This window comes from Oncorhynchus masou, chromosome 31 (genome assembly GCF_036934945.1).
Source record: "Oncorhynchus masou masou isolate Uvic2021 chromosome 31, UVic_Omas_1.1, whole genome shotgun sequence".
NCBI lineage: Eukaryota > Metazoa > Chordata > Actinopteri > Salmoniformes > Salmonidae > Oncorhynchus > Oncorhynchus masou.
The window spans coordinates 76,185,897-76,211,554 of NC_088242.1; the positions used below are offsets into that span (position 1 = coordinate 76,185,897).

A 25,658-nucleotide genomic window follows, 5' to 3' on the forward strand; every position below is an offset into this window, starting at 1 on the left:
AACAAGCTATGCTTCGGCCTCCTCCTCACCCAACACACACATCACCCCACACCGCTGGTCTCTACACTCCCTCCTAGCTTTCCTAAACTTTTTCACACAGTGGCATTGTGCTGGAGGATTATTAGTGTTCTCCCCATGCCTCCGATCCATACCGACCCTTATCAGCCCCTCACCAGTCAGTCCCAAGCTCCTCACAGCTGTCAGCCCCCCCCCCCGCCTCTCCACCCAGCCTCCCCCTCCACTTTATCTGCTCACTCACAGGCCGCACAGTTTGGCGGAAGGGGGGTGGGGGGGACAAGTCTCTCTCCAAAGCCACCCCCCCACATCAACAGCAGCACCACCCCAGCCTTCCCTGGGAACAGCACATGGAAACAGGCCCACATTGCTGTGCCGCGTCCTGGGGGAATTCATTACTCAAGTAGGGGGCTCCCACCAGTGAGCCAGAGTGCAGGCCCGCCACGTCCCCACCGCGCTCCACTGGAGCTGCTCTCATTAAAAAAAAGAAGGAAAAAAAGAAAGAGAAAGAAAGAAGAATGAAAGAAAGGAAAGAGACTTCTTGCCTCTGAAAAGACGACGACACAGCAAGACTAATAACGTGACCGCTTTTTTTGGGGGGTTGTTGTTGTGTGTTTTGTTGTGTATTTGAAGGCTTGTCTGATTCTATCCCCCACAGTTCTGCTTACTTATTTAGGAGTATGTTTTCTATCATATTTGAAAATGAAAAGCAGATTTAAATATTTCAAAACATCTCTGTGCGTGGGATGTGGGGAAGAGGGAATAGAGGGAGGATTCTCTTGGTCCTTAACCCCAATTCTGAGCTCACTGCCTGGCCCCACAGTGATCCTCACCCCCTACCCTGTACCACCTCCCTAGGGAGGCTCCAATGTCACAACTACTGACAAACCAATGCTCACTCACCTAGAAACATTTTGTTCTTTCTCCTAGAAATAAACTCCACTCATAGCCCACACCATAGCCAAACCCTCTCTACTTCACCCTGTGTGGAAGGACCCCCACAACATCACCCCTCACCCCGTCATCTCCAGTGACTGCCAAAGAGCAGCGAATTCCAATCAGGCACTAAGCAGGCCGGCTATTGCCAGGGACAAAGGACAGGGAGAGGAGCAGTGTGGAGCAGAGCTGGGGGAGGGAGGGGGAGGAGGGGAAACAAAGGCTGCTCCAGGCACCCAGGGGAGCAGCTAGTCACATGCTGACGTCAGGGGGTGGGGTGGGGGTAAGTGGGTGTATGAGAGAGATGCCAGAGGCTGGTCCAGGCCCCCAGGGGAGCCCTTCATACAGGAAGAACTGGAGAACAGAGACTCCCCAACCCCCATCCATCCTCCTCTGTGGCTGGCTGCTCTCACCACCCTCACTGTAGTGTTGTCCGTTGTCTGTACTAGTGCTGCTTCCTAAATATACTACGCTGTCCACTCTGCCACCTCCCGGCATATCACAGTGGATCTTTTTCCTCCCTCTCTCTCAGTGTCGTTACACTTCCTAGTGCAGTGCCCCAACATTATGGCAGCTGAGTGGTCGAGCCTAACCCAAACATGAACCGCCTGTCTCACGATTAAAACATCACATTTACTGCCAGCCTGCAGCCTCAGATTCCATCCACACACACACACACACACACACACACACACACACACACACACACACACACACACACACACACACACACACACACACACACACACACACACACACACACACACCACACACACACACACACCTCAAAGCCGCCCTCTTACAGATTCACAACAGTCCACTCTAAAAAGCACATATAAGTGGCCAAACTGTGTGTGTGTGTGTGTGTGTGTGTGTGTGTGTGTGTGTGTGTGTGTGTGTGTGTGTGTGTGTGTGTGTGTGTGTGTGTGTGTGTGTGTGTGTGTGTGTGTGTGTGTGTGTGTGTGTGTGTGTGTGTGTGTCTCTTTGGGGGGCGTTAGAATGAGAGAGAGTGAGAGAGATTACATAGACCCTCAAAGAATTTGAAAACAACCCCAATTTTGATAAACTCCCATATCTATTGGGTGAAATATCACAGTGTGCCATCACAGCAGAAAGATTTGTGACCTGTTGCCACAAGAAAAGGGCAACCTGTGAAGAACATGCACCATTGTTATTACAAGCCATGTTATTTTCCCTTTTGTACTTTAACTATTTGCACATCGTTACAACACTATATATAGACATAATATGAAGTTTGAAATGTCTTTAAAATTTTGGAACTTCTGTGAGTGTAATGTTTACGCTTAATTTTTTATTGTTTATTTCACTTTTGTTTATTATCTACTTCACTTGCTTTAGCAAAGTTAACATGTGTTTCCCATGCCAATAAAGCCCCTTGAATTGAATTGAGAGAGATGGTGTGTGTGTCTGTCTCTAGTTAATGGTTTTGCAGTAAAGGGGGCATGTCTCTGGTCTTTGAAAGGACTGTGGAGCAGACAGCCTTGCTCTCTCTGTCGCTCTTCGTGTGGGCCTCTCAGGGGCATTGCTTTTCCTTGACATTTCACTTGACAAAGGCGAGCCACACCTGTGCACAGGGTTACAACTATTATAACAGCTTTCCCCCTGGCACACTGGCCTTTGCCCTGGTGTGTGTGTGTATATCTCAAATCAAATTGTATTAGTCACATGTGCCGAATACAACAGGTGTAGACCTTACAGTGAAATGCTTACTTACGAGCCCCTAACCAACAATGCAGTTTCAAAAAACATGGATAAGAATAAGAAATTAAAGTAACAAGTAATTAAAGAGCAGCAGTAAAAAAATATTTGTGTGCAAATATGTGTGGACGATTGTGTATGTGTGTGTGAGTGTGTGTTAATGTGCTGGTGTGTCTTCAGCGGTGTGTTTGAAAGAGTATTTACTGTAGATATGTGTGAGGCTGTGTGCTGTTGATGACCGGGAGGTGCCATTATTTTTTAATATTTTTTATTTCACCTTTATTTAACCCGGTAGGCTAGTTGAGAACACGTTCTCATTTGCAACTGCAACCTGGCCAAGAAAAAGCGTAGCAATTCAACACATACAACAACACAGAGTTACACATGGAATAAACTAAACACACAGTCAATAATACAGTAGAACAAAATAAAACAAAAAGTCTATATACAGTGAGTGCAAATGAGGTAAGTTAAGGAAATAAATAGGCCATGGTGGTGAAGTAATTACAATATAGCAATTAAACACTGGAATGGTAGATCGGCAGAAGATGAATGTGCAGGTAGAGATTTTTAATTTTAATTTTTACATTTATTTAACCAGGCAAGTCAGTTAAGAACACATTCTTATTTTCAATGATGGCCTGGGAACAGTGGGTTAACTGCCTGTTCAGGGGCAGAATGACAGATTTGTACCTTGTCAGCTCGGGGGTTTGAGCTTGCAAACTTCTGGTTGCTAGTCCAATGCTCTAACCACTAGGCTACCCTGCCGCCCCAGGAAGGGTAGCTACTGGGGTGCAAAGGAGAAAAAGAAAGAAAGAAATACCAGTATGGGGATGAGGTAGGTAGATAGATGGGCTGTTTACAGATGGGCCATGTACAGGTGCAGTGATCTCTAAGCTGCTCTGACAGCTGGTGCTTAAAGCTAGTGAGGGAGATGTGAGTCTCCAGCTTCAGAGATGTTTGCAATTCGTTCCAGTCATGGGCAGCAGAGAACTGAAAGGAAAGACTACCAAAGGAGGAATTGGCTTTGGGGGTGACCAGTGAGATATACCTGCTGGAGCGCGTGCTACGAGTGGGTGCTGCTATGGTGACCAGTGAGCTGAGATAAGGCGGGGCTTTACCTAGCAGGGACTTGAAGATAACCTGTAGCCAGTTGGTTTGGCGACGAGTATGAAGCGAGGGCCAACCAATGAGAGCGTACAGGTCGCAATGGTGGGTAGTGTATGGGGCTTTGGTGACAAAACGGATGGCACTGTGATAGACTGCATCCAGTTTGTTGAGTAGAGTGTTGGAGGCTATTTTATAGATGACATCACCAAAGTCGAGGATCTGTAGGATGGTCAGTTGTACGAGGGTATGTTTGGCAGCATGAGTGAAGGATGCTTTGTTGCGATTTAGGAAGCCAATTCTAGATTTAATTTTGGATTGGAGATGCTTAATGTGAGTCTGGAAGGAGAGTTTACAGTCTAACCAGACACCCAGGTATTTGTAGTTGTCCACGTAGTCAGAGCCGTCCAGAGGAGTGATGCTGGACGGGCGAGTAGGTGCGGGCAGTGATCGATTGAATAGAATGCATTTAGTTTTACTTGCGTTTAAGAGTAGTTGGAGGCCAAGGAAGGAGAGTTGTATGGCATTGAAGCTCGTCTGGAGGTTAGTTAACACAGTGTCCAAGGAGGGGCCAGAAGTATACAGAATGGTGTCGTCTGCGTAGAGGTGGATCAGAGAATCACCAGCAGCAAGAGCAACATCATTGATGTATACAGAAAAGAGAGTCGGCCCGAGAATTGAACCCTTTGGCATACCCATAGAGACTGTCAGAGGTCCGGACAACAGGTCCTCCGTTTTGACACACTGAACTCTATCAGAGAAGTAGTTGGTAAACCAGGCGAGGCAATCATTTGAGAAACCAAGGCTGTTGAGTCTGCCAATAAGAATGTTGTGATTGACAGAGTCGAAAGCCTTGGCCAGGTCGATGAATACGGCTGCACAGTAATGTCTCTTATCGATGGTGGTTATGATGTCGTTTAGAACCTTGAGCGTGGCTGAGGTGCAGCCATGACCAGCTTTGAAACCAGATTGCATAGTTGAGAAGGTATGGTGGGATTCGAAATGGTCAGTAATCTGTTTGTTAACTTGGCTTTCAAAGACCTTAGAAAGACAGGGTAGGATAGATATAGTTTTGTAGCAGTTTGGGTCTAGAGTGTCACCCCCTTTGAAGAGGGGGATGACCGCGGCAGCTTTCCAATCTTTGGGAATCTCAGACGATACGAAAGAGAGGTTGAACAGGCTAGTATTAGGGGTTGCAACAATTTCGGCAGGTAATTTTAGAAAGAGAGGGTCCAGATTGTCTAGTCCAGCTGATTTTTAGGGGTCCAGATTTTGCAGCTCTTTCAGAACATCAGCTATCTGGATTTGGGTAAAGGAGAAATGGTGGGGGCTTTGGCGGGTTGCTGTGGTGGGTGCCGGGCAGTTGACCAGGGTAGGGGAAGCCATGTGGAAAGCATGGCCAGCCGTAGAGAAATGCTTATTGAAATTCTCAATTATAGTGGATTTATCGGTGGTGACAGTGTTTCTTAGCCTCAGAGCAGTGGTCAGCTGGGAGGAGGTGCTCTTATTCTCCATGGACTTTACAGTGTCCCAGAACTTTTTGAGTTAAATTTACATAGTCACTACAGGAAGCAAAATTTCTGTTTGAAAAAGCTTGCCTTAGCTTTTCTAACTGCCTGCGTATATTTGTTCCTTACTTCCCTGAAAAGTTGCATATCACGGGGCTATTCGATGCTAATTCAGAATGCCACAGGATGTTTTTGTGTGGGTCAAGGGCAGACAGGTCTGGTGTGAACCAAGGACTATATCTATTCTTAGTTCTACATTTTTTGAGAGGGGCATGCTTATTTAAGATGGTGAGGAAGGCACTTTTAAAGAATAGCCAGGCATCATCTACTGACGGGATGAGGTCAATGTCATTCCAGGATACCCTGGCCAGGTCGATTAGAAAGGCCTGCTTGCAGAAGTGTTTCAGGGTGCGTTTGACAGTGATGAGGGGTGGTCGTTTGGTCGCAGACCCATTACGGATGCAGGCAATGAGGCAGTGATCGCTGAGATCTTGATTGAAAACAGCAGAGGTGTATTTGGAGGGTGAATTAGTTAGGATGGCATCTATGAGGGTGCCCGTGTTTACTGATTTGGGGTTGTACCTGGTAGGTTCATTGATCATTTGTGTGAGATTGAGGGCATCAAGCTTAGTTTGTAGGGTGGCCGGGGTGTTAAGCATGTCCCAGTTTAGGTCACCTAGTAGCACGAGCTCAGAAGATAGATGGGGGCAATCAGTTCACATATGGTATCGAGGGCACAGCTGGGGGCAGAGGGAGGTCTATAGCAAGCAGCAACAGTGAGAGACTTGTTTCCGGAAAGGTGCATTTTTAGAAGTAGAAGCTCAAATTGTTTGGGTACAGACTTAGATAGTAATAGAGAACTCTGCAGGCTATCTTTGCAGTAGATTGCAACACCGCCCCCTTTGGCAGTTCTATCTTGGTGGAAAACGTTATAGTTAGCAATGGAGATTTCAGGGTTTTTGGTGGTTTTCCTAAGCCAGGATCCAGACACGGCTAAGACATTTGGGTTGGCAGAGTGTGCTAAAGCAGTGAGTAAAACAAACTTAGGGAGGAGGCTTCTAATGTTAACATGCATGAAACCAAGGCTTTTACGTTTACAGAAGTCAACAAATGAGAGCACCTGGGGGTGGGAGTGGAGCTAGGCACTGCAGGACCTGGATTATCCTCCACATCACCAGAGGAACAGAGGAGTTCAAGTAACAGAGGAGTCCAAGTAGGAAAAGGGCTAAAGACTATACGAACTGGCCGTCTAGCAAGTTCAGAACAGAGAGTAAAAGGAGCAGGTTTCTGGGCACGATAGCATTGATTCAAGGTATAGTGTACAGACAAAGGTAAGGTAGGATGTGAGTACATTGGAGGTAAACCTAGGCATTGAGTAATGAAGAGAGATATAGTCTCTATAGATGTTTAAACCAGGTGATGTCATCGCATATGTAGGAGTTGGAACAACATGATTGGTTAAGGCATATTGAGCAGGGCTAGAGGCTCGACAGTGAAATAAGACAGTAATCACTAACCAGAACAGTAATGGACAAGGCATATTGATATTAGAGAGAGGCATGCGTAGCCAAGTGAACATATGGGTCCAGTGAGTGGTTGGGCTGGCTGGGGACACGGCGATTCAGACAGTTAGCAGACTAACAAGCTAATAGTTAGTAGGCCGGAGCTAAACAAGCTAGCTAGCTAGTAGACCAGGGCAAGCTAGCAGTTAGCAGACCAGGGCCCGGCAGTTTAGCAGTTAGCAGACCGGGTTAGCAAGCAAGCAGATAGCAGGGGCTAGAAAGTTAGCCTTTGGGGGAACGTCGCGATGGGGGTAAGTCTGTTCTTGCCTCTTCGTGCGGTGACGTCGATAGACCAGTCGTGGAATTAGTAGGGTTCCAAGTAGCTCTAGGTAGCTAGCAGGCCGATATTGTAGCCCAGGAGTATGCTTTGGTGGTAGCACAGGAGCCCTGGCCAGGCTAGCTTCAAGCTAATTGGTGCTTGCATCTGGGACGGAAACGGTAGCCAGGAGTAGTCATCCGCTAGCCAGGAGTAGTCATTATAATTTGAGATCCTCGGTAAAGAAAATTTGCACAGAAACTTGCTATGTCAATTCCAACAGGGGAGGAACAGTGACGCAAGGCAAGAGAAAATTCTTACATACAGGGATCCATCTCAGGCCTACAGCCCATGGGGACTAGACTGGGCCCAGGTGTAATGCTCAGACAAGAGAGATCGGACAAGCTAGTGGTGTTAGGAAAGGGGTTAGGCAGGAAGTGAGAGAGAAGGGCATGTTTGGAGCAGACTACAGGACGGATAAGAGAGGGAGAGAGTGATGAGGGGGCCAGGTTTTAGGGCAGACTAAACAGGGTGAGAGGAGGGAGAGATGAGGAGAGGTGGGAGTGGGGCATGTTTTGGGACAGACTCAACAGGGTGAAAGGAGGGAGAGATAAGGGGAGGCGGGAGTGGGGCATGTTTTGGGACAGACTCAACAGGGTGAGAGGAGGGAGAGATGAGGGGAGGCGGGAGTGGGGCATGTTTTGGGACAGACTCAACAGGGTGAGAGGAGGGAGAGAGATGAGGGGAGGTGGGAGGGGGCCAGGTTTTGGGACAGACTCAACAGGGTGAGAGGAGGGAGAGATGAGGGGAGGTGGGAGGGGGCATGTTTTGGGACAGACTCTATAGGGTGCATAGGAGCGGGGGGGAGAGTAGGAAAGAGAGGGGCAGTTTTGGGGCTTACTCAACGGGGTGCTTGGGAGAGGGGGAGAGGGGGTGAGAGGGGCAGCTTTGGGGCAGACTCAACAGGGTGTATGAGACAGGGGTGGGGGCGTCTCGACAGGGGTACTAGATTCCAAGGAAACAGTCTGTGTCTCATTATCCTTGCTCCCTGTGAGGGGCCTGGTGACGGCTCCGTTCTGCCCCCTCTAGGTCACAGGGTTAGCACGGCCCACAGGGGTCAACTCTCCCACAAACACCTCAACCACACTAATCACCACCAACCAGACACACACTACTATCTAAACAACTAGGGGACAAAAACACCTGACCCAAACTATATTTACACATTGGGCCTCCAAACATACATATACACTGCTGTGAACAATGAGAAATAAATAATAGGCTCATTCTCTTCCTGAAATCCTCAGCTATTGTGAATACCTGTTGCTATGACAGCCTACAGTAAATTACTGACAACAAACCCAATCATCTAGTCCCATAGTCTGAACATTGAACCAGCGTGTCAAATAAAGAGTAAACTACACTGAATTGAAACATAACAATATATTGGCTTCAAACACATTGTAATTTACTATGTCTTGCACGTGTATATTTTCAGAAGCTGCATGAGTAAATATTAAATAAATATACACTAAAACCCTGTAGTACAGGAAAACGAATGAATGGAAACACGCTACACCCCCCCCCCCCCCCCCCCCCCCACACACACACTCCTAAGACCCTGAAAACAAAAACGGTGGATATTTCACCGGATTTAGGCTTTTCTGGGCACACACAGACAACACAAATATTTACTCTCTGCTCTTCAGACTGCAAGCTGAACACGACGGCACACAAGGAGAGGAAGGGAAAAGAGAGGGAGAGCAAACAGGCTGAATACAAGGAGGTTAGCGCCAACACACACACACACACACACACTTGTTGTGTCCTTTGGCAAACTCTTATTTTTACTCTTGCATGAAGTACAAAAAAATTAAGAGAGGAGAAGAGAAGGAAAGGGAAGAGAAAATGTCCCCACAGGGTTTTTCTCCCTTCCTGGTGCGAGCGCGGGCCCCCGCTGAACCCCTGTGTAATTTCCAGTCCCTCAGAATTCAGGTATTAATAAAAGGACCCATGGGGAACTGCACACAATATAACCCTACAATTTCAGGCATTATGAAAGGACACCCCCAGGGGTCTTTGGCTCAAATTTCTGAAATGCAGGCATTGTAAAAAAGGCACTCCAGGGGAGTTCCCCCCTCAATAGAAATCTGCTGAATTCAAAGCATTTTCGGAGCCCTGGTGGGAGCCATTACTCCCTCTGGAAGCTTTTTAAAATATATATATATTATTTTTTTTACAAAACATGTGTTGCTGACATGTTGACAGATTGCTCAGTGAAGTGTTTAGGTGCACAAGGCGGGTCTCTTCAGAGACAGAGCACCGCACTCTGCCAGAAAAGCTCTCAGCGCCCAAAACTGGTACCATCCATATTTTATAACAGGGAGAGGAAAGCAGGCTGGGGAGTGAGAGAAAGAGAAAGGGAAGAAGAACGAGAGGGTCAGAACGATAGAAAAGAGGAATAGAAAAAACCTAAGGGAGAACGCGAGAGGGGAACAAGGAAGAGAGAAAGAGAGGGAGGAATAGAGGGAGTGAGAACTGAAAAATGAACCCTGTGATGAAAAATGACTTCCAGTGTGCTTCACAACATCCCTCCTTCGTCTCACCCCCTTCTCCCTCTCGCCCTCTCTCCCTCCCCCTGCATGCTGTGCCCCCCTTCCATTCCCCCAATTCCCCTCTCTTATGGAGGCAGATCTCTTGCTCTCCCTGGAAAACCTGAGTTTACAACCAGCTGTGACTGCATTTGTATCTGTGCCAAGGGCTTAGTGGAGGAATCTTCAGGCCACCCTCGGGCTCCGAGCAGAGAGAGGAGGAAGGAGCGTGCGAGGGAGGGAGAAGGAGACAGGGGAGAGAGATAAGAGAAAGCAGACAAACCCAGCTAACACCAGTAAAATACCCACAGTCCAACACATTTACTCTGTCCAACACACTCAAAATAGTGTTTACTCAATAGATAGACAAAACCACTCACATAAAAACCCCACACATACAGTACAAACGCTTGTGTGTACACACATATGCACGCGGACAAATGAACATGCACAGTATAGACAGAAAGGAGCCGTATGGCTTGCAGTTCTCTCATCCCAACCTCCTCTTACTATTCTCTCTCTGTTTCAACCTCTCCTTCTGTATCTTTCCCTCCCCCCTCCCTCCCACTCGCTCTTCTCTCTCTCCCTCACTTCTCTCACTCTCCCTCCCTCTCTTTCTATCCTTTTCTTTCGCTCTCTCTTGCCTTCCCTTTATCTCCCTCCCTCTCAGTGGAGGAAAGTGATCTGTGGCTTTAATAAGAGCCCTGGCCTCACAGGATTCAGCTGCCGCCGCGACGACAGGCAGGAGATCGGGGCTGCTGGGGGCTGCTAGGGGGTGGGGGAGGACGGAAATGTATTCATGGCTTGGGGAACCTGGGGTGGGGGGGGGGGGGCACCCTTGGGATGCCCAATCACCCAGGGGCCCCCGCCTCAAAAAAACACACTCTAGTGTCTTCACTCTCCTAACCCTCCTCTCTTTCAAGAACGATTCCCTGGCAGGCTGGGGGCTCCAACACTATACCCTCGTACTGAGGAGAGGGCACAGCTGCAACCAGAGAGATAGAAAGAGGTAGAGTAAAATAGAGAGAGACGGGGGAAATGTTTATATGATCTTAAGAAGGAAGAGAGAGAGGTAGAGTAAAATAGAGAGAGAGATAAAGTGAGCCGTAGTGAGTGTCATATTCCAGTCTGTCTGTCTCATTACCAGGGTCATGGGTGGTGGTACCAGGCAGACACAGGGCCAGAGCTCGACTTAAATATCCCAACACCCTGTACCAAACAAACACAGCCTGCGCTAGCACTTTCATTAGTCTTATGTCGTAGAATGCATGCATGTTACGCATTTGTATGTATGAGACTGAATGCGTATCTGTGTGAGAGGAAACTACACATCAACTGCAGTGTTGTTAGAAGGATGCTGAAAGAAAGTGTCATTCTCCCACTCCCCACTTTCTCCTCTCCGTCTTCCTCCCTCGCTCTTTCTGAGGTGAAAGATAGTGTGTGCAGTGCAGTGCTTTTCTCACTGTCGAGTCTGTAGCCCCCCTCTCACACACACATACAGACCCATATACACACAAGCTCCCCCTCCTTGTCTGTGCTCCTAGCAGCTCCTCTCCGTCTCCTGAAGGTGGGTTAATTAGTGCTCACCTTCTATTTGTATCTGACAGGCCGAGGCAACACCCCCTCTCCTGACTGACAGCTCTTTCACCCACCCACAGAGCACCGCTGTTCAGCATCAGCAGCCCTGTCACTGCCTGCCTCGAAACTCTCGCTCGCTCGCCTGTTCTCTCCCTCTACTATTCACTCCTACTCTCCCTCTATTCCTCACACTGTGCTTCCTTCAACCGTCCTTAGTCTCCGGTTTAGTCATTCAAACACAGCCTACATTATGTAGAACACGTATGATACACGTCCATTACTGTTTGTCTCGGGATTGATTTTGCAGTCGCAGATGGAAATGTGATGGAGGTCAGGTGTGAAAAGGTTGTGAGCTGATGCATTCAGTTCAGGCATGACGCTCAGCTGCAGTCCAGAGATCACCCTGGACACGTCTGTGTGTGTGTGTCAATGTGCCAACTCTCTACCCCCACTTGTCTGCTGCTATGCCACATGGGTTAAAGAGAGGAGTGTGTTTGTGATGGGAGAGGGGAGGGGGAAGTCTGCTATATATAAACCAGCCAAACTAAACGGAGGATGGCTGCATGGGACCCCACAGAAGAGAGCGGAGGAGAGGTGGTACTGGCCGGAGGGAGAGGGGAGTCTGAATGGCCCCATTGGCTCAAACTGGTCCACTGGTTCTGTGATGGTGCCTATGGTGTCTTAACCCCAGGGCCCCTCCTGACCCCCACCGCCCCCTCCCGGGCACTCGGCTCCAGCCCAGGCCTGACAGGCTGTGGGGAGGCAGGGGACTGAGGGGCAGGGGGCGGGGTCAGCTGTGCAGAGCCGCAGGGGAGAAAGGGGATGCAGAGGGAGGTGAGGGGTTCTCGCAGCCAGAGCCAAACCTTGGCCGGTCGCTGGGCAGCGGAGCGGAGCACCGAATGTTCTCCATTTGATCTCAAGGTTTTTCAACCGCTCCTCAGGGAGCCAGTGCTCCAGATTTCTCCTCCTGTTGACTCTCCCCAGACTCTTCCTACACTATCTGTCTCTCTGACACACACACACACACACACACACACACACACACACACACACACACACACACACACACACACACACACACACACACACACACACACACACACACACACACACACACACCATGTCAGACAGAATTAAAAATAGACAACAACAAAAATTTAAACTACAGATAACATTAAACTCCAAAAACATGGCATAGGCCTATGTCTTGCGGCAAGGAAATAAAGACATCCTCTCTAACACATAAACACATACACACTGTCCTTCTGCTTCCACTCAGCTAAAACAAATATGGCCGCTCCAGAACAATCAACAGCAGCAGGACGAAAGAGGTACTGCAGTGTGTTTTACTCTATAAACGCCCAGCCCAGGACTGGACTGGTGTGGCTTGGCGGCCAGTCTGCTCAGAGCAGCTCACAGTCTGGCTGCTCACAGGGCTTCTGTACACTGGGTGGCCTATTGGTCATAAAAACATTTCAAGGGTGAAAACTAAAACAAAATCTAACGTGGCCTGTTGGAACTTTTATTAGCAGAAAATATCTGGCTGTAGAGCGAGAGCAAGAGAGCAAGAGAGTGGGGTCAGAGCAAAGGAGACTATTACCCCATTAGAGCTTAGAGGGTGGAGGGGGCAGGCAGGCAGGAAAACAACGTGTTGAAAAGGGGCTTGGGTGAGTTTAGAGGCACATGGGGCAGGGTTCTGGTGTGGACGGGTGGGCGGGTGAGAGGCAGGCGCAGGGCGGGCGGGGGAGGGAGCAGAGCAGGCCTTCGGCTCGACAGGCTGTCCAAACCAAGCTCCGGCCCACCAGGCCCCTACCAACACAGCTGCACAGCCCCCTGATACAAAGACACAGTCTAGAGTTACTGCCTCTTTCTGATATGCCCAGACAGGTGTGTGGACCCATACGCAGCACACAGGGGGATATTACAGGATTCCAGGTGAAATTCACCAGTCACACTGGTTTATGTCAGCTGTGAAATAGAATTACTCCATCACATTGTGCCTGTGGTCAGTCCCCTTGCAGTCAATATGGCCTCCCACACCCACATGTAATATCAAATGAATGGAGCCACGTTATGAGCCTGATTTATCTGGTACTCGTCTAAACACCTGGGACCCATCATCTAGTCTACTGCCATCCCCACAAGATGGCCTCCCAGCTCTGACTACCACCCATACCAAGATCGCCTCCCAGTTCTGACAACCACCGATACCAAGATGGCCTCCCAGTTCTGACTACCACCCATACAAAGATGGCCTCCCAGCTCTGACTACCACTCATACAAAGATGGCCTCCCAGCTCGGACTACCACTCATACAAAGATGGCCTCCCAGCTCGGACTACCACTCATACAAAGATGGCCTCCCAGCTCTGACTACCACTCATACAAAGATGGCCTCCCAGCTCTGACTACCACTCATACAAAGATGGCCTCCCAGCTCTGACTACCACTCATACAAAGATGGCCTCCCAGCTCGGACTACCATTCATACAAAGATGGCCTCCCAGCTCTGACTACCACTCATACAAAGATGGCCTCCCAACTCGGACTACCACTCATACAAAGATGGCCTCCCAGCTCGGACTACCACTCATACAAAGATGGCCTCCCAGCTCTGACTACCACTCATACAAAGATGGCCTCCCAGCTCGGACTACCACTCATACAAAGATGGCCTCCCAGCTCTGACTACCACTCATACAAAGATGGCCTCCCAGCTCGGACTACCACTCATACAAAGATGGCCTCCCAGCTCGGACTACCACTCATACCAAGATGGCCTCCCAGCTCTGACTACCACTCATACCAAGATGGCCTCCCAGCTCTGACTACCACTCATTCAAAGATGGCCTCCGATTCTGTTGTTCCCTAATCAAGTGAGCATGTTGGAGCACACACACACAGACACACACAGGCAGACACACAGGCACACACACACACACACTGGTGGCCTGTGTTCATCCCCAACAGATAGAGGGAGGCAGCATCCTGCGCCACAGTCCCCCACAAGGCAGGTTCCCAGGGGTGCCACAGTGAACTTAAAAGGATTCGTCAGTGAATGTTTTTTAATTTACTGTTCTTTTCAATAATAATAATAAAGCTGAAGTCCGGGGGGAAATGCCATCCCCCCCAGTCCAAGCCTGGGATTATTCTGCAATCTCCACCACTCACTCCCTGGGGACCGTATGTTTTATCATTTCATTTCATTTGTTTCTTTTCCTCCACTCTTTCTCAGCTCAGCAACATGTAGTTCTCCCTCGACTGAGCTGAAATCACATCTCCCAGCTTTCAATCTGACAGGCAGAGGGATGGAGGGAGGAGAGGGGGTCGTCAAAGAGGAACATCAGTGTGAGACGCATCTTCTGGGTCATCCTCTGTCTATCAGCATTAGAGTAGACACCATGTAAATGCACAGTATCTAATGTCCAGGCAACCCCTGGGTCACTTGTAGTCATACACCTTCCCTCCTCTCCACTGTGTTACAGTTCGGGTAATACTCCCTCTCCCTGTCTGAAAGCCCCTAGCCCCCACCCTGTCTCCCCCGCCCCCATCAAGCACACACACACACACGTACAACTAACCTTGTGGGGACACAGAATTCCGTCCCATTCAAAATCCTATTTTCCCTAAACCCAACCCGAACCTGAAAACCTAACCTTAAACCTATGTCAAACCCTAATTCTAACCTTAACCCTAAATCCCCTAGAAATAGCATTTCACCTTGTTGGGACCAACAAAATGTCCCAAGTTGGTCAAATTTTTGTTCGTTTGCTATTCTTGTGGACACATCCACACACAAACACACACACACACACACACACACACACACACACACAAAGCACACGCTAAGGGCTGTTGTGTTAGGAACTTGAGTGGCTCTGTCGATCGTTTTTGCACTCGTTAGGGAGCAGGCCGTGATTAATCTGCTAGGAAACAGATGCCCCTGCAGGGCGCCTTTGAGCATTTCATTAATTACACTGCTCCTAATAACGCCTATTGTGTGCGTGTGTGCCCTGTGTTAGCTTTAAACAAGTCTGTCCCTTAGGAACAATAACAACACTGGCGTTAGTGGCGTATGACTACAGCCAACTGCAGTAGGAGTCCAGAGAGGTGGGGGCGGCCCTTAGCCACTTAGAACCAATCATGTGGCTGGACTTTAAGCGAAATCAATATAAACGTGGTCGCATATCACAGTCGTTTGGTATCAGACTACTGGAAATGTGTACTGGAATGAAACTGAGACGGGTCCAAAAGGTAAGACTGGATATACATACTAAAACAACCTCAACCCAGTCAGACAGTCATCTCAGGACACAGACACAGGTTGGATCTATATTCCATCTACCACGGTAATGTTTATGTATACACACACCTTCTTACTCTGAAAACTGCAGGCGTCTAGCTACCGGTGATGGGAGCGGTGTTTCCGCTGCATTTATTTAGCTGGGGTGCATCGCCACGGCAAAATCATAGCCATCACTGCAATTCAAATATACAGTGCCTTGCGAAAGTATTCGGCCCCCTTGAACTTTGCGACCTTTTGCCACATTTCAGGCGTCAAACAGAAAGATATAAAACTGGACCATTCTGGAAGAAAACCTGATGGAGTCTGCAAAAGACCTGAGACTGGGACGGAGATTTGTCTTCCAACAAGACAATGATCCAAAACATAAAGCAAAATCTACAATGGAATGGTTCAAAAATAAACATATCCAGGTGTTAGAATGGCCAAGTCAAAGTCCAGTCATGAATCCAATCGAGAATCTGTGGAAAGAACTGAAAACTGCTGTTCACAAATGCTCTCCATCCAACCTCACTGAGCTCGAGCTGTTTTGCAAGGAGGAATGGGAAAAAAATTTCAGTCTCTCGATGTGCAAAACTGATAGAGACATACCCCAAGCGACTTACAGCTGTAATCGCAGCAAAAGGTGGCGCTACAAAGTATTAACTTAAGGGGGCTGAATAATTTTGCACACCCAATTTTTCAGTTTTTGATTTGTTAAAAAAGTTTGAAATATCCAATAAATGTCGTTCTACTTCATGATTGTGTCCCACTTGTTGTTGATTCTTCACAAAAAAATACAGTTTTATATCTTTATGTTTGAAGCCTGAAATGTGGCAAAAGGTTGCAAAGTTCAAGGGGGCCGAATACTTTCGCAAGGCACTGTATATAAAATAATAAATATATAATAAAATAAATCATAGTATATGTACCTAACTTACTTTGGATAATCTGTCTGGGTACAACACTGTTGTAAAGGTTATTTAGCTATTTGTGCCACATTTGGCAGCCATACCGAGCCGAGCGGTTAAGAGCGTTGGGCCAGGAACCAAAATGTTGCTGGTATGAATCCCCGAGCCGGTGGAAAAATCTGCCGTTCTACCCTTGAGCAAGACGTTAACCCCTAACAACTGCCCCCCAAGCGCCAACGATTTGGATGTCAATTAAGGCAGCCCTGTGTTTCTGGGTGTAACCCACCCTGTGTTTGTAGGTGTAGCCCACCCTGTGTTTGTAGATGTAGCTCATCCTGTGTTTGTAGGTGTAAACCACCCTGTGTTTGTAGGTGTAGCCCACCCTGTGTGTGTAGATGTAGCTCACCCTGTGTTTGTAGATGTAGCCCACCCTATGTTTGTAGATGTAACTCACCCTGTGTTTGTAGATGTAGCTCACCCTGTGTTTGTAGATGTAACCCACCCTGTGTTTGTAGGTGTAGCCCACCCTGTGTTTGTAGATGTAGCTCACCCTGTGTTTGTAGATGTAGCTCACCCTGTGTTTGTAGATGTAGCCCACCCTGTGTTTGTAGATGTAGCCCACCCTGTGTTTGTAGATGTAGCCCACCCTGTGTGTGTAGATGTAACCCACCCTGTGTTTGTAGGTGTAGCTCACCCTGTGTTTGTAGATGTAGCTCACCCTGTGTTTGTAGGTGTAACCCACCCTGTGTTTGTAGGTGTAACCCACCCTGTGTTTGTAGATGTAACCCACCCTGTGTTTGTAGATGTAACCCACCCTGTGTTTGTAGGTGTAACCCACCCTGTGTTTGTAGATGTAGCTCACCCTGTGTTTGTAGATGTAACCCACCCTGTGTTTGTAGATGTAACCCACCCTGTGTTTGTAGATGTAACCCACCCTGTGTTTGTAGATGTAGCTCACCCTGTGTTTGTAGATGTAACCCACCCTGTGTTTGTTGGTGTAACCCACCCTGTGTTTGTAGATGTAACCCATCCTGTGTTTGTAGGTGTAACCCACCCTGTGTTTGTAGATGTAACCCACCCTGTGTTTGTAGATGTAGCTCACCCTGTGTTTGTAGATGTAGCTCACCCTGTGTTTGTAGATGTAGCTGTGTTTGTAGGTGTAACCCACCCTGTGTTTGTAGGTGTAACCCACCCTGTGTTTGTAGATGTAGCTCACCCTGTGTTTGTAGGTGTAACCCACCCTGTGTTTGTAGATGTAGCTCACCCTGTGTTTGTAGATGTAGCTCACCCTGTGTTTGTAGATGTAGCCCACCCTGTGTTTGTAGATGTAGCCCACCCTGTGTTTGTAGGTGTAGCCCACCCTGTGTTTGTAGGTGTAACCCACCCTGTGTTTGTAGGTGTAACCCACCCTGTGTTTGTAGATGTAACCCACCCTGTGTTTGTAGATGTAACCCAGCTCACCCTGTGTTTGTAGGTGTAACCCACCCTGTGTTTGTAGGTGTAGCTCACCCTGTGTTTGTAGATGTAGCTCACCCTGTGTTTGTAGATGTAGCCCACCCTGTGTTTGTAGATGTAGCCCACCCTGTGTTTGTAGGTGTAACCCACCCTGTGTTTGTAGGTGTAACCCACCCTGTGTTTGTAGGTGTAACCCACCCTGTGTTTGTAGGTGTAACCCACCCTGTGTTTGTAGTGTAACCCACCCTGTGTTTGTAGATGTAACCCACCCTGTGTTTGTAGATGTAACCCACCCTGTGTTTGTAGATGTAACCCACCCTGTGTTTGTAGATGTAACCCACCCTGTGTTTGTAGATGTAACCCACCCTGTGTTTAACCCACCCTGTGTTTGTATGTAACCCACCCTGTGTTTGTAGATGTAACCCACCCTGTGGATCTCTTACCTGCAGGGTGGTGGATTTATTTCAATGTTTATATAATCTCTTACCTGCAGGGTGGTGGATTTATTTCAATGTTTTGTAGATATAATCTCTTACCTGCAGGGTGGTGGATTTATTTCAATGTGTGTATAATGTCTTACCTGCAGGGTGGAAGATTTATTTCAATGTGTGTATAATGTCTTACCTGCAGGGTGGAAGATTTATTTCAATGTGTGTATAATGTCTTACCTGCAGGGTGGAAGATTTATTTCAATGTGTGTATAATGTCTTACCTGCAGGGTGGAAGATTTATTTCAATGTGTGTATAATGTCTTACCTGCAGGGTGGAAGATTTATTTCAATGTGTGTATAATGTCTTACCTGCAGGGTGGAAGATTTATTTCAATGTGTGTATAATGTCTTACCTGCAGGGTGGAAGATTTATTTCAATGTGTGTATAATGTCTTACCTGCAGGGTGGTGGATTTATTTCAATGTGTGTATAATGTCTTACCTGCAGGGCAGTGGTTGGTGCGGTGGTCAGTCAGCTCGGCCAGACACTCAAAGTCCTGCTGGCAGTTATCGCAGGTGAAGATGGACTCATCGTCCAGGTCATCGTCCCCAATGCGATCGTCATGGCTGGTGACACTATGGTCGCCGTCCTCCAGGGCTGCACGCCGCTCCTTCCTCTCCACCTCTCGGTCTGCTACAGCAGGGACATCTAGGACAACAAGGCAGAGAGAGACACTGAGTATCAGCATGGAACACAGACAGCTGGAACTACTGATCTACTGCAGAACCATCTTAGGTAATAGATTAGTTTTTGATTGAGTCAATTTGTACCAGGAATTGACCCGGACAAACATTATTTCAGGTTCATCTCATACTAAAGATGTCTTTGCTCACATTATCTGTGTGTGGACCTTCTAATAGAGGGTATATGTGAGGTGGCATCTGAAGGAGGTATGAGGACTTAGGACTCTGGAGGGACAAGGCTCATGACAGCCTATGTGCCCACGCTTGCCACTCATGGCACACAGTGAGGACTGAGGAGGACCAGTGGTAAAATCTGCTCCGCAGTCCTTCCTCCACCATTGTGGCTCCATTTTCACACCATATTATCACATTAAACGGTCTGTTCCAAAAGGACTGCACTGAAGACTGAGGAGGGAGGGAGGGAGGGAGGGAGAAGGGGATGGGGAGAGGAAGGGGGGGAAGAGAGCGAGAGAGGGATTGAGAGAAAGAAAAAAGGGAACGTGAGTACAGAAGAAGAGGGAGGTAAAGGGAAAGAGGGAGCGAGTGTGGTTTGCTGGCTGGCTCCCTAAGGCTCCACATCCTCTCTAATCATGGTGGACTTGTGCAATCAGAGGAGAGTAGGAGGAGGCCATTCCTGCGCTCCACAGCTCTGATCAGCTCTAATTTGGCAGTGCCCACTGCCCAGCACTCTGCCTGCCACTCTGCTTCTGGTAATGGGCTCTGACCCACGGGTGGGTTAGGCCTGGCCCCAGCCAACTGCAGCCCCACACTGAAGCCCCACAGCACAGCCTAGGTGTTAGGTAGGTGGTGTTGGGGAGAGAGAGAGAGATGTGGGGGTCTGGTCTGGATCAAATAGATAGATACTGGCGGTGGAGGTGTTCCAATTCCACACTCGTCCTCTTGGGGAGAGGTGTGGAGGGTGGATAGAGGGATAGATGGGCGTTTAGGGGGAGAGGAGGGGGAGGGAGGGTTACGGCCATCTGTCCAGTGGTGAAAGCACCGTCTGGACAGGGAGGAGAGTAGCCCCTAACTGATGCTACACGGACACAGTCTACACTGCTATTACAAAGACACAGGCGCCTTACACACAGGCTACACATCTAGACATAAACATACCCGCTTGTTCATTGACATGCGCCTAAAATAAACAATATTTCATATTAGCAGTCAAACACACGCAAATTAATTCACAATCAAACAATAAAAACACAAACACACACACACAAACCCTCATTCCCCCAGGTGCCCTCATGCCAGAAGTATGGCTACTGTCAACTCCAGTACATGCCAGCACAACCTGCTACCATGACAACGAGGGAGGAGCCAGACGGGACCTTGCTCTGCCCCTTCTCCTTCCCTCTACTCCACAGGGCTCAGGGAGATGGATGGGGCTCGGCAGGAGGAAGAGGAGAGGATGAGAGTGCCTGGCACGGTTGGGAGGGTGTTTGGTGTAGGGGGGCGCCCCATGCCATCCAGCACGCCCTCCCAAGCCCCCCATCACCCCCGCTCTGCAGCATCCCCCCTCCCCTCCAGTAAGTGTTTCCAATCTCTGAGGGAGGAGGGGGTCTCAGGAGGGGGTCCAGCGCACACTTCATTTAGAGGCCTGCTACACAGTGCTGCTGCCTCCGTCATTAGGCCTCCCTGGATGTGCCTGCTACTGGGGAAGATTGATACGGCTGTGGCGCGCGCCCCAGCTGTACCCACTGCAGCTCAAGCAGTGGCCCTGATAAACACAGAGCACACTATTTATCTGGAGAGAGGAGAGAAGACGAGAGGGAGGCTGGGGGGAGCAGGTGGGGGAATGTGGTGGTTGTGGTGTGTGTGTACATGTACATATGTGTGTGTATGTCGCTGCAGGATAATGGTTCTGATTGGAGGAGATTCGTTTTCAGAAGAGGTGACATACCAGTTGACGAAAACAAAGAGAGCTGGTTTCTCTACCAAGTTTAGACCACACCACTGGAATATGAGTCACAATGGATGGCAAGGGGTTTATAGCTACACTACAGACACAGACGCAAAGACAAACTTTGGCACCATGAATATACAGAGCAGCTATAGTCTAACGTTATCATCCATACAGCAACACTGCCCTCAGAGGCAAAGACAAAAAATACACTACAAAATCACCCAACCACAGTCAGCATGCACATGCTTACAGCCACACACGTACACACAAAGAACTAGATGTGCCGTAATGTGTGCTGAGGTCATTACTAATAAGGCTCTGCAGAGTCGTTTGAGAGTGTTTTCAAACATAATTCAATTTGAGGGGAGGAAACCGAAATGAAATGAGGGCTTCCGTTGGAAGTGGTGTCCAAGGGAATGAATGATTTCTAAAGGGCCATTCTGAAGAACAAGGCCTCTTTATGCACCCAGGTATATTCTTACAGCCCATATTTCTCACCCAGAAAGACTACTTTCTTCCTACCTGTCTGATAGGTTGGAGAGCTAAATATGCACAGCGTTCTGTCAATATTTTCTGCAATGACAGCACTGCTAAGGTTCAGTTTTCCTCTGCCACTAATAAACAGCAGTGTTCCTAGATTTCATGTAGCAAACAAAAATTGCTTGCATGTGTGAGGTCAATAACACTCTTAGAAAAAAAGGTGCTATCTAGAACCTAAAAGGGTTCTTCGGTTATCCCCATAGCATAGCCCTTTGAAGAACCATTTCTGGTTCCATGTAGAACCCTTTTGGTTCAAGTTGGAACCTTTTTGGGTTCCATGTAGAAACCATTTCCAGAGAGGGTTCTTCATGGAACCCAAAAGGGTTCTACCTGGAACCAAACATGGTTCAAAACAACAAAACCCCTACCTGATAACTCATTGGTGGTCTCATGAAGACAGTTTCAGCTGACCCCATTACCTTCTTCAATAGTCCTCTCTCAATTCCTCACTCTATTCCTCGCTCTCTACTTTTGCTTGCATATGTTAGTTTTATCACTAATTTATAGTCCACTCCTAGCTGCACCCCCTCCCCAGTCTCCCGTCCAGAGTAGGAACACTTAATGAGGGCCTGGGGCTCCCAGAGGTGGGGGGGGGGGCGTTGGGGGAGCGCTAGGGACACTGGCAGGATCTGTGTGGCGGGCAGCAACAGTCCCAGCAGCACACGTCACGTCTCCCTGTGCCAGCTGGAGCTCCGGTCCCCCACTCTGCAGAGTGCCATTATCTCTGAGTCACAGACTGTCCCCACGCCAAGAGGCCGACCAAAACAGACACAAACGTACACTCTCGCACAAAAACACATACTATCACACACTCACAAGCACAGTCAGATAAACACACACACACACACACACACACACACACACACACACACATACACACACGGCAGGTAGAGTGTTGGGCCAGTAACCAAACGGTTTCTAGTTCGAATCCCAGAGCTGCCAATGTGAAAAATCTGCCAATGTGCCCTTGAGCACGGCACTTGTTCCAGGGTAGCCGTTGATAATGGCAGATGTAGGCTGTGACCCCACACTACGTGTGAAAGAGGACAAATATAAGCACCCACAAAATTATTGTAATATTATAAACACATTAAGATACTCACAAAACGTGCATCCAAACACACACATCCACAAATACACACTTGCGGAAAAAAATCTATGTGTGTGTGTGTGTGTGTGTGTGTGTGTGTGTGTGTTTATGAGAGGGAGGATGGTGTCTAATGCTTGCAGATAATGCCCATCTCTCTCTCTCCCTCCCTCTAACAGACATGTTTGTGTGGGGTAATTAGATGAAGACAAGTGAATTAACAGAATCCACAGAGCAGTGGTGTTGCCGAGGAGAGGCCCCGCCTTGCTGGGACCCGCTAATTATCGCTCGTTAGGTTGATATGTTTTTTGTCCCCCTGTTTTAACGGTGCAAAGCTCCAACATGAGATCTGGGAAATAATTAGGTGCTGAGCGATGTGGGCTTAATGGACACCGCCAGGTATGCGACGGGGGAGACAACACAAGACAAAGGCAACGGCAATGACCAAGAGTGTCTTTCGGTCTTCTTCATTTTCTCTCCCCATCTCTTTGACTCCACCATCAGAGTCCAGCTATCACCATCCTAGAGTTACAATGAGGAGGGTGAATTAGTGGGCACGTAAAGCAATCTATTCTCACTACTTTGGAAAAAATACCAACTAAAATATCAGTCAAATGGTTGGGAATTTTTCATAGATGCTCCCTCCCCTCCACTCAACCTGCTCAGAACCAAAACCAACAGTGCCAGTGATCCCCCTGGCTAGATCCAGCCCCAGCCTTCTGCTCTGCCCTGACCTCTGGAGGCAGTATCCTATTACTCACACAGTGGGCACGCAACGGAAGTACAGTAATACACAGAGGGAGAACACAGGCAAACGGAAGGGGAATACACAGTCACTTTAATGGAGTCCTCAGTGACCCAGAGCGAGCGAGAAACTGTATGGGCCTAGCAGTATTAGCACAGAACCCCCTCCTGAGTCAGATCTAGATGTTGGAGCGTTGCTGTGAGCCAAGACGGAGGCCTGTTTGGGACACGATCCTGCTGAGAGAGGCGTAAATCTGCAGGACACCTGGCCCTGGGTCAGCCAAACATGGCCAGAACGCAACCACACTGCCATCCCTGCCCAGCCTGCAGCCTGGGAGCTGGAAAAATACGAGCTCCAAGTTCCACGAGTCCAGTGTTTTTAGAAAAAACAACTAGAGTACAAGGCTGCCTTTCAACTCTCTACAGCACACACACTTATACACACACACCTTCAAACCAAACCAGAGGCAGCCAAGTGAAGTATAACATGGATTGGCTGCAAATAGCTCTAGCGGGGGTATGTTTGAGAGGAGATTCAGAAGGAATGCACCACTTTACTGAGAGCATGAGTCAGGAAGGCTACAGCGGATAGATGGCAACAGCAGATAGATATTATGGGATATTCTGAATTCAGTTTGAGGTGCATACCATTGTATTCACTCTGCCTGGTAAATTCTTTCAAAAAGAATGTCAGGACTATTTCCTGAGTGAAAACAACTTGTTTTTGTTAGGGACATACAAGGCAAGTGACTCTCACCGTAAAGGAAAACACGTAACACCTTGTGCACTTTAAAAAGCAACCTCTAATCGCTGTGGTAGATTTACTGGGTTTACAGCGTGAGAAAAGTTCATTTGTACAATGTATGGATCTGTAAACTTCCTGAACTGGCCAATAGGCTTCACGTCCACTGTCAGGTGCATACAGTATCGGTACTAACAAAAGGTCACTGAGCAGGTGCAGCTGGATGCGGCCGCATTGCCTCTATCTCTCTGGGGAGCCCTCTCCTTCTACCAGTAAACAGGGGGACCTATTTAAAGCAGGCCTCTCTCCACAGCTACACTGTCCTCTGGCAACTGTGTTTTCACAATAAGGGTGCCCCCCAGGGAGCCAGCAGAGGCTGTGTACCAGGCTCAGATTGTGTTTCTACCCAAACCCCCACCCCCCCAGAGAGGCAGGGAGGCAGGGGAGCACAGCACCCAACACCATCGCCTTCACCCAGAGAGGATGATGAAAACCAACAGGCGTCATGGAAGGAAGAGAGCAAATTAAATCACACAAACAGCCTGACAGCTGCTCACCAATGCCATCACCTGTTCCAGCCTGTGGCTTCGCACACGAACACACACACACGCACGCTAGCACGTACTTCCACTTCAAACATTAAAACTGTTTTCATCGCCTTACATCATACTTTTCCTATAGCGATGACACCATAGTGTTCCTATAGCGATGACACCATACTGTTCCTATAGCGATGACACCATACTGTTCCTATAGCGATGACACCATACTGTTCCTATAGCGATGACACCATACTGTTCTTGTAGCGATGGCACCATACCGTTCCTATAGCGATGACACCATACTGTTTCTGTAATGATGACACCATACTGTTCCTGTAGCGATGATACCATACTGTTCCTATAGCGATGACACCATACTGTTCCTATAGCGATGACACCATACTGTTTCTGTAGTGATGACACCATACTGTTCCTATAGCGGTGACACCATACTGTTCCTATAGAGATGACACCATACTGTTCCTATAGCGATGACACCATACTGTTTCTGTAACGATGACACCATACTGTTCCTATAGCGGTGACACCATACTGTTCCTATAGCGATGACACCATACTGTTCCTATAGCTGTGACACCATACTGTTCCTATAGCTGTGACACCATACTGTTCCTATAGTGGTGACACCATACTGTTCTTGTAGCGATGACATCATACTGTTCCTGTAGCGATGACACCATACTGTTCTTGTAGCGTGATAGCTGTTCCTATAGCGGTGACACCATACTGTTCTTGTAGCGCATGACACCATACTGTTCCTATAGCGATGACACCATACTGTTCCTGTAGCGATGACACCATACTGTTCCGGTGACACCATACTTATAGCGATGACACCATACTGTTCCTATAGCGATGACACCATACTGTTCCTATAGCGATGACACCATACTGTTCTTGTAGCGATGACACCATACTGTTCCTACACACCATACTGTTCTTGTAGTGACTATAGACACACATACTGTGACACCATACT

General features: G+C 48.2%; 1 protein-coding gene across 2 annotated transcripts in view; it reads right to left on the reverse strand.

The window, feature by feature from the left end:
* The window catches only part of LOC135524453 (zinc finger protein 423), a 173,578-nt gene that overhangs the window by 115,760 nt on the left and 32,160 nt on the right, over positions 1-25,658 (reverse strand). For both annotated transcript variants that reach the window (XM_064952000.1, XM_064952001.1), the window contains exon 3: positions 18,853-19,059. In XM_064952000.1, the coding sequence (XP_064808072.1) occupies positions 18,853-19,059 (207 nt within the window). The remainder of the gene's footprint in view (positions 1-18,852; positions 19,060-25,658) is intronic.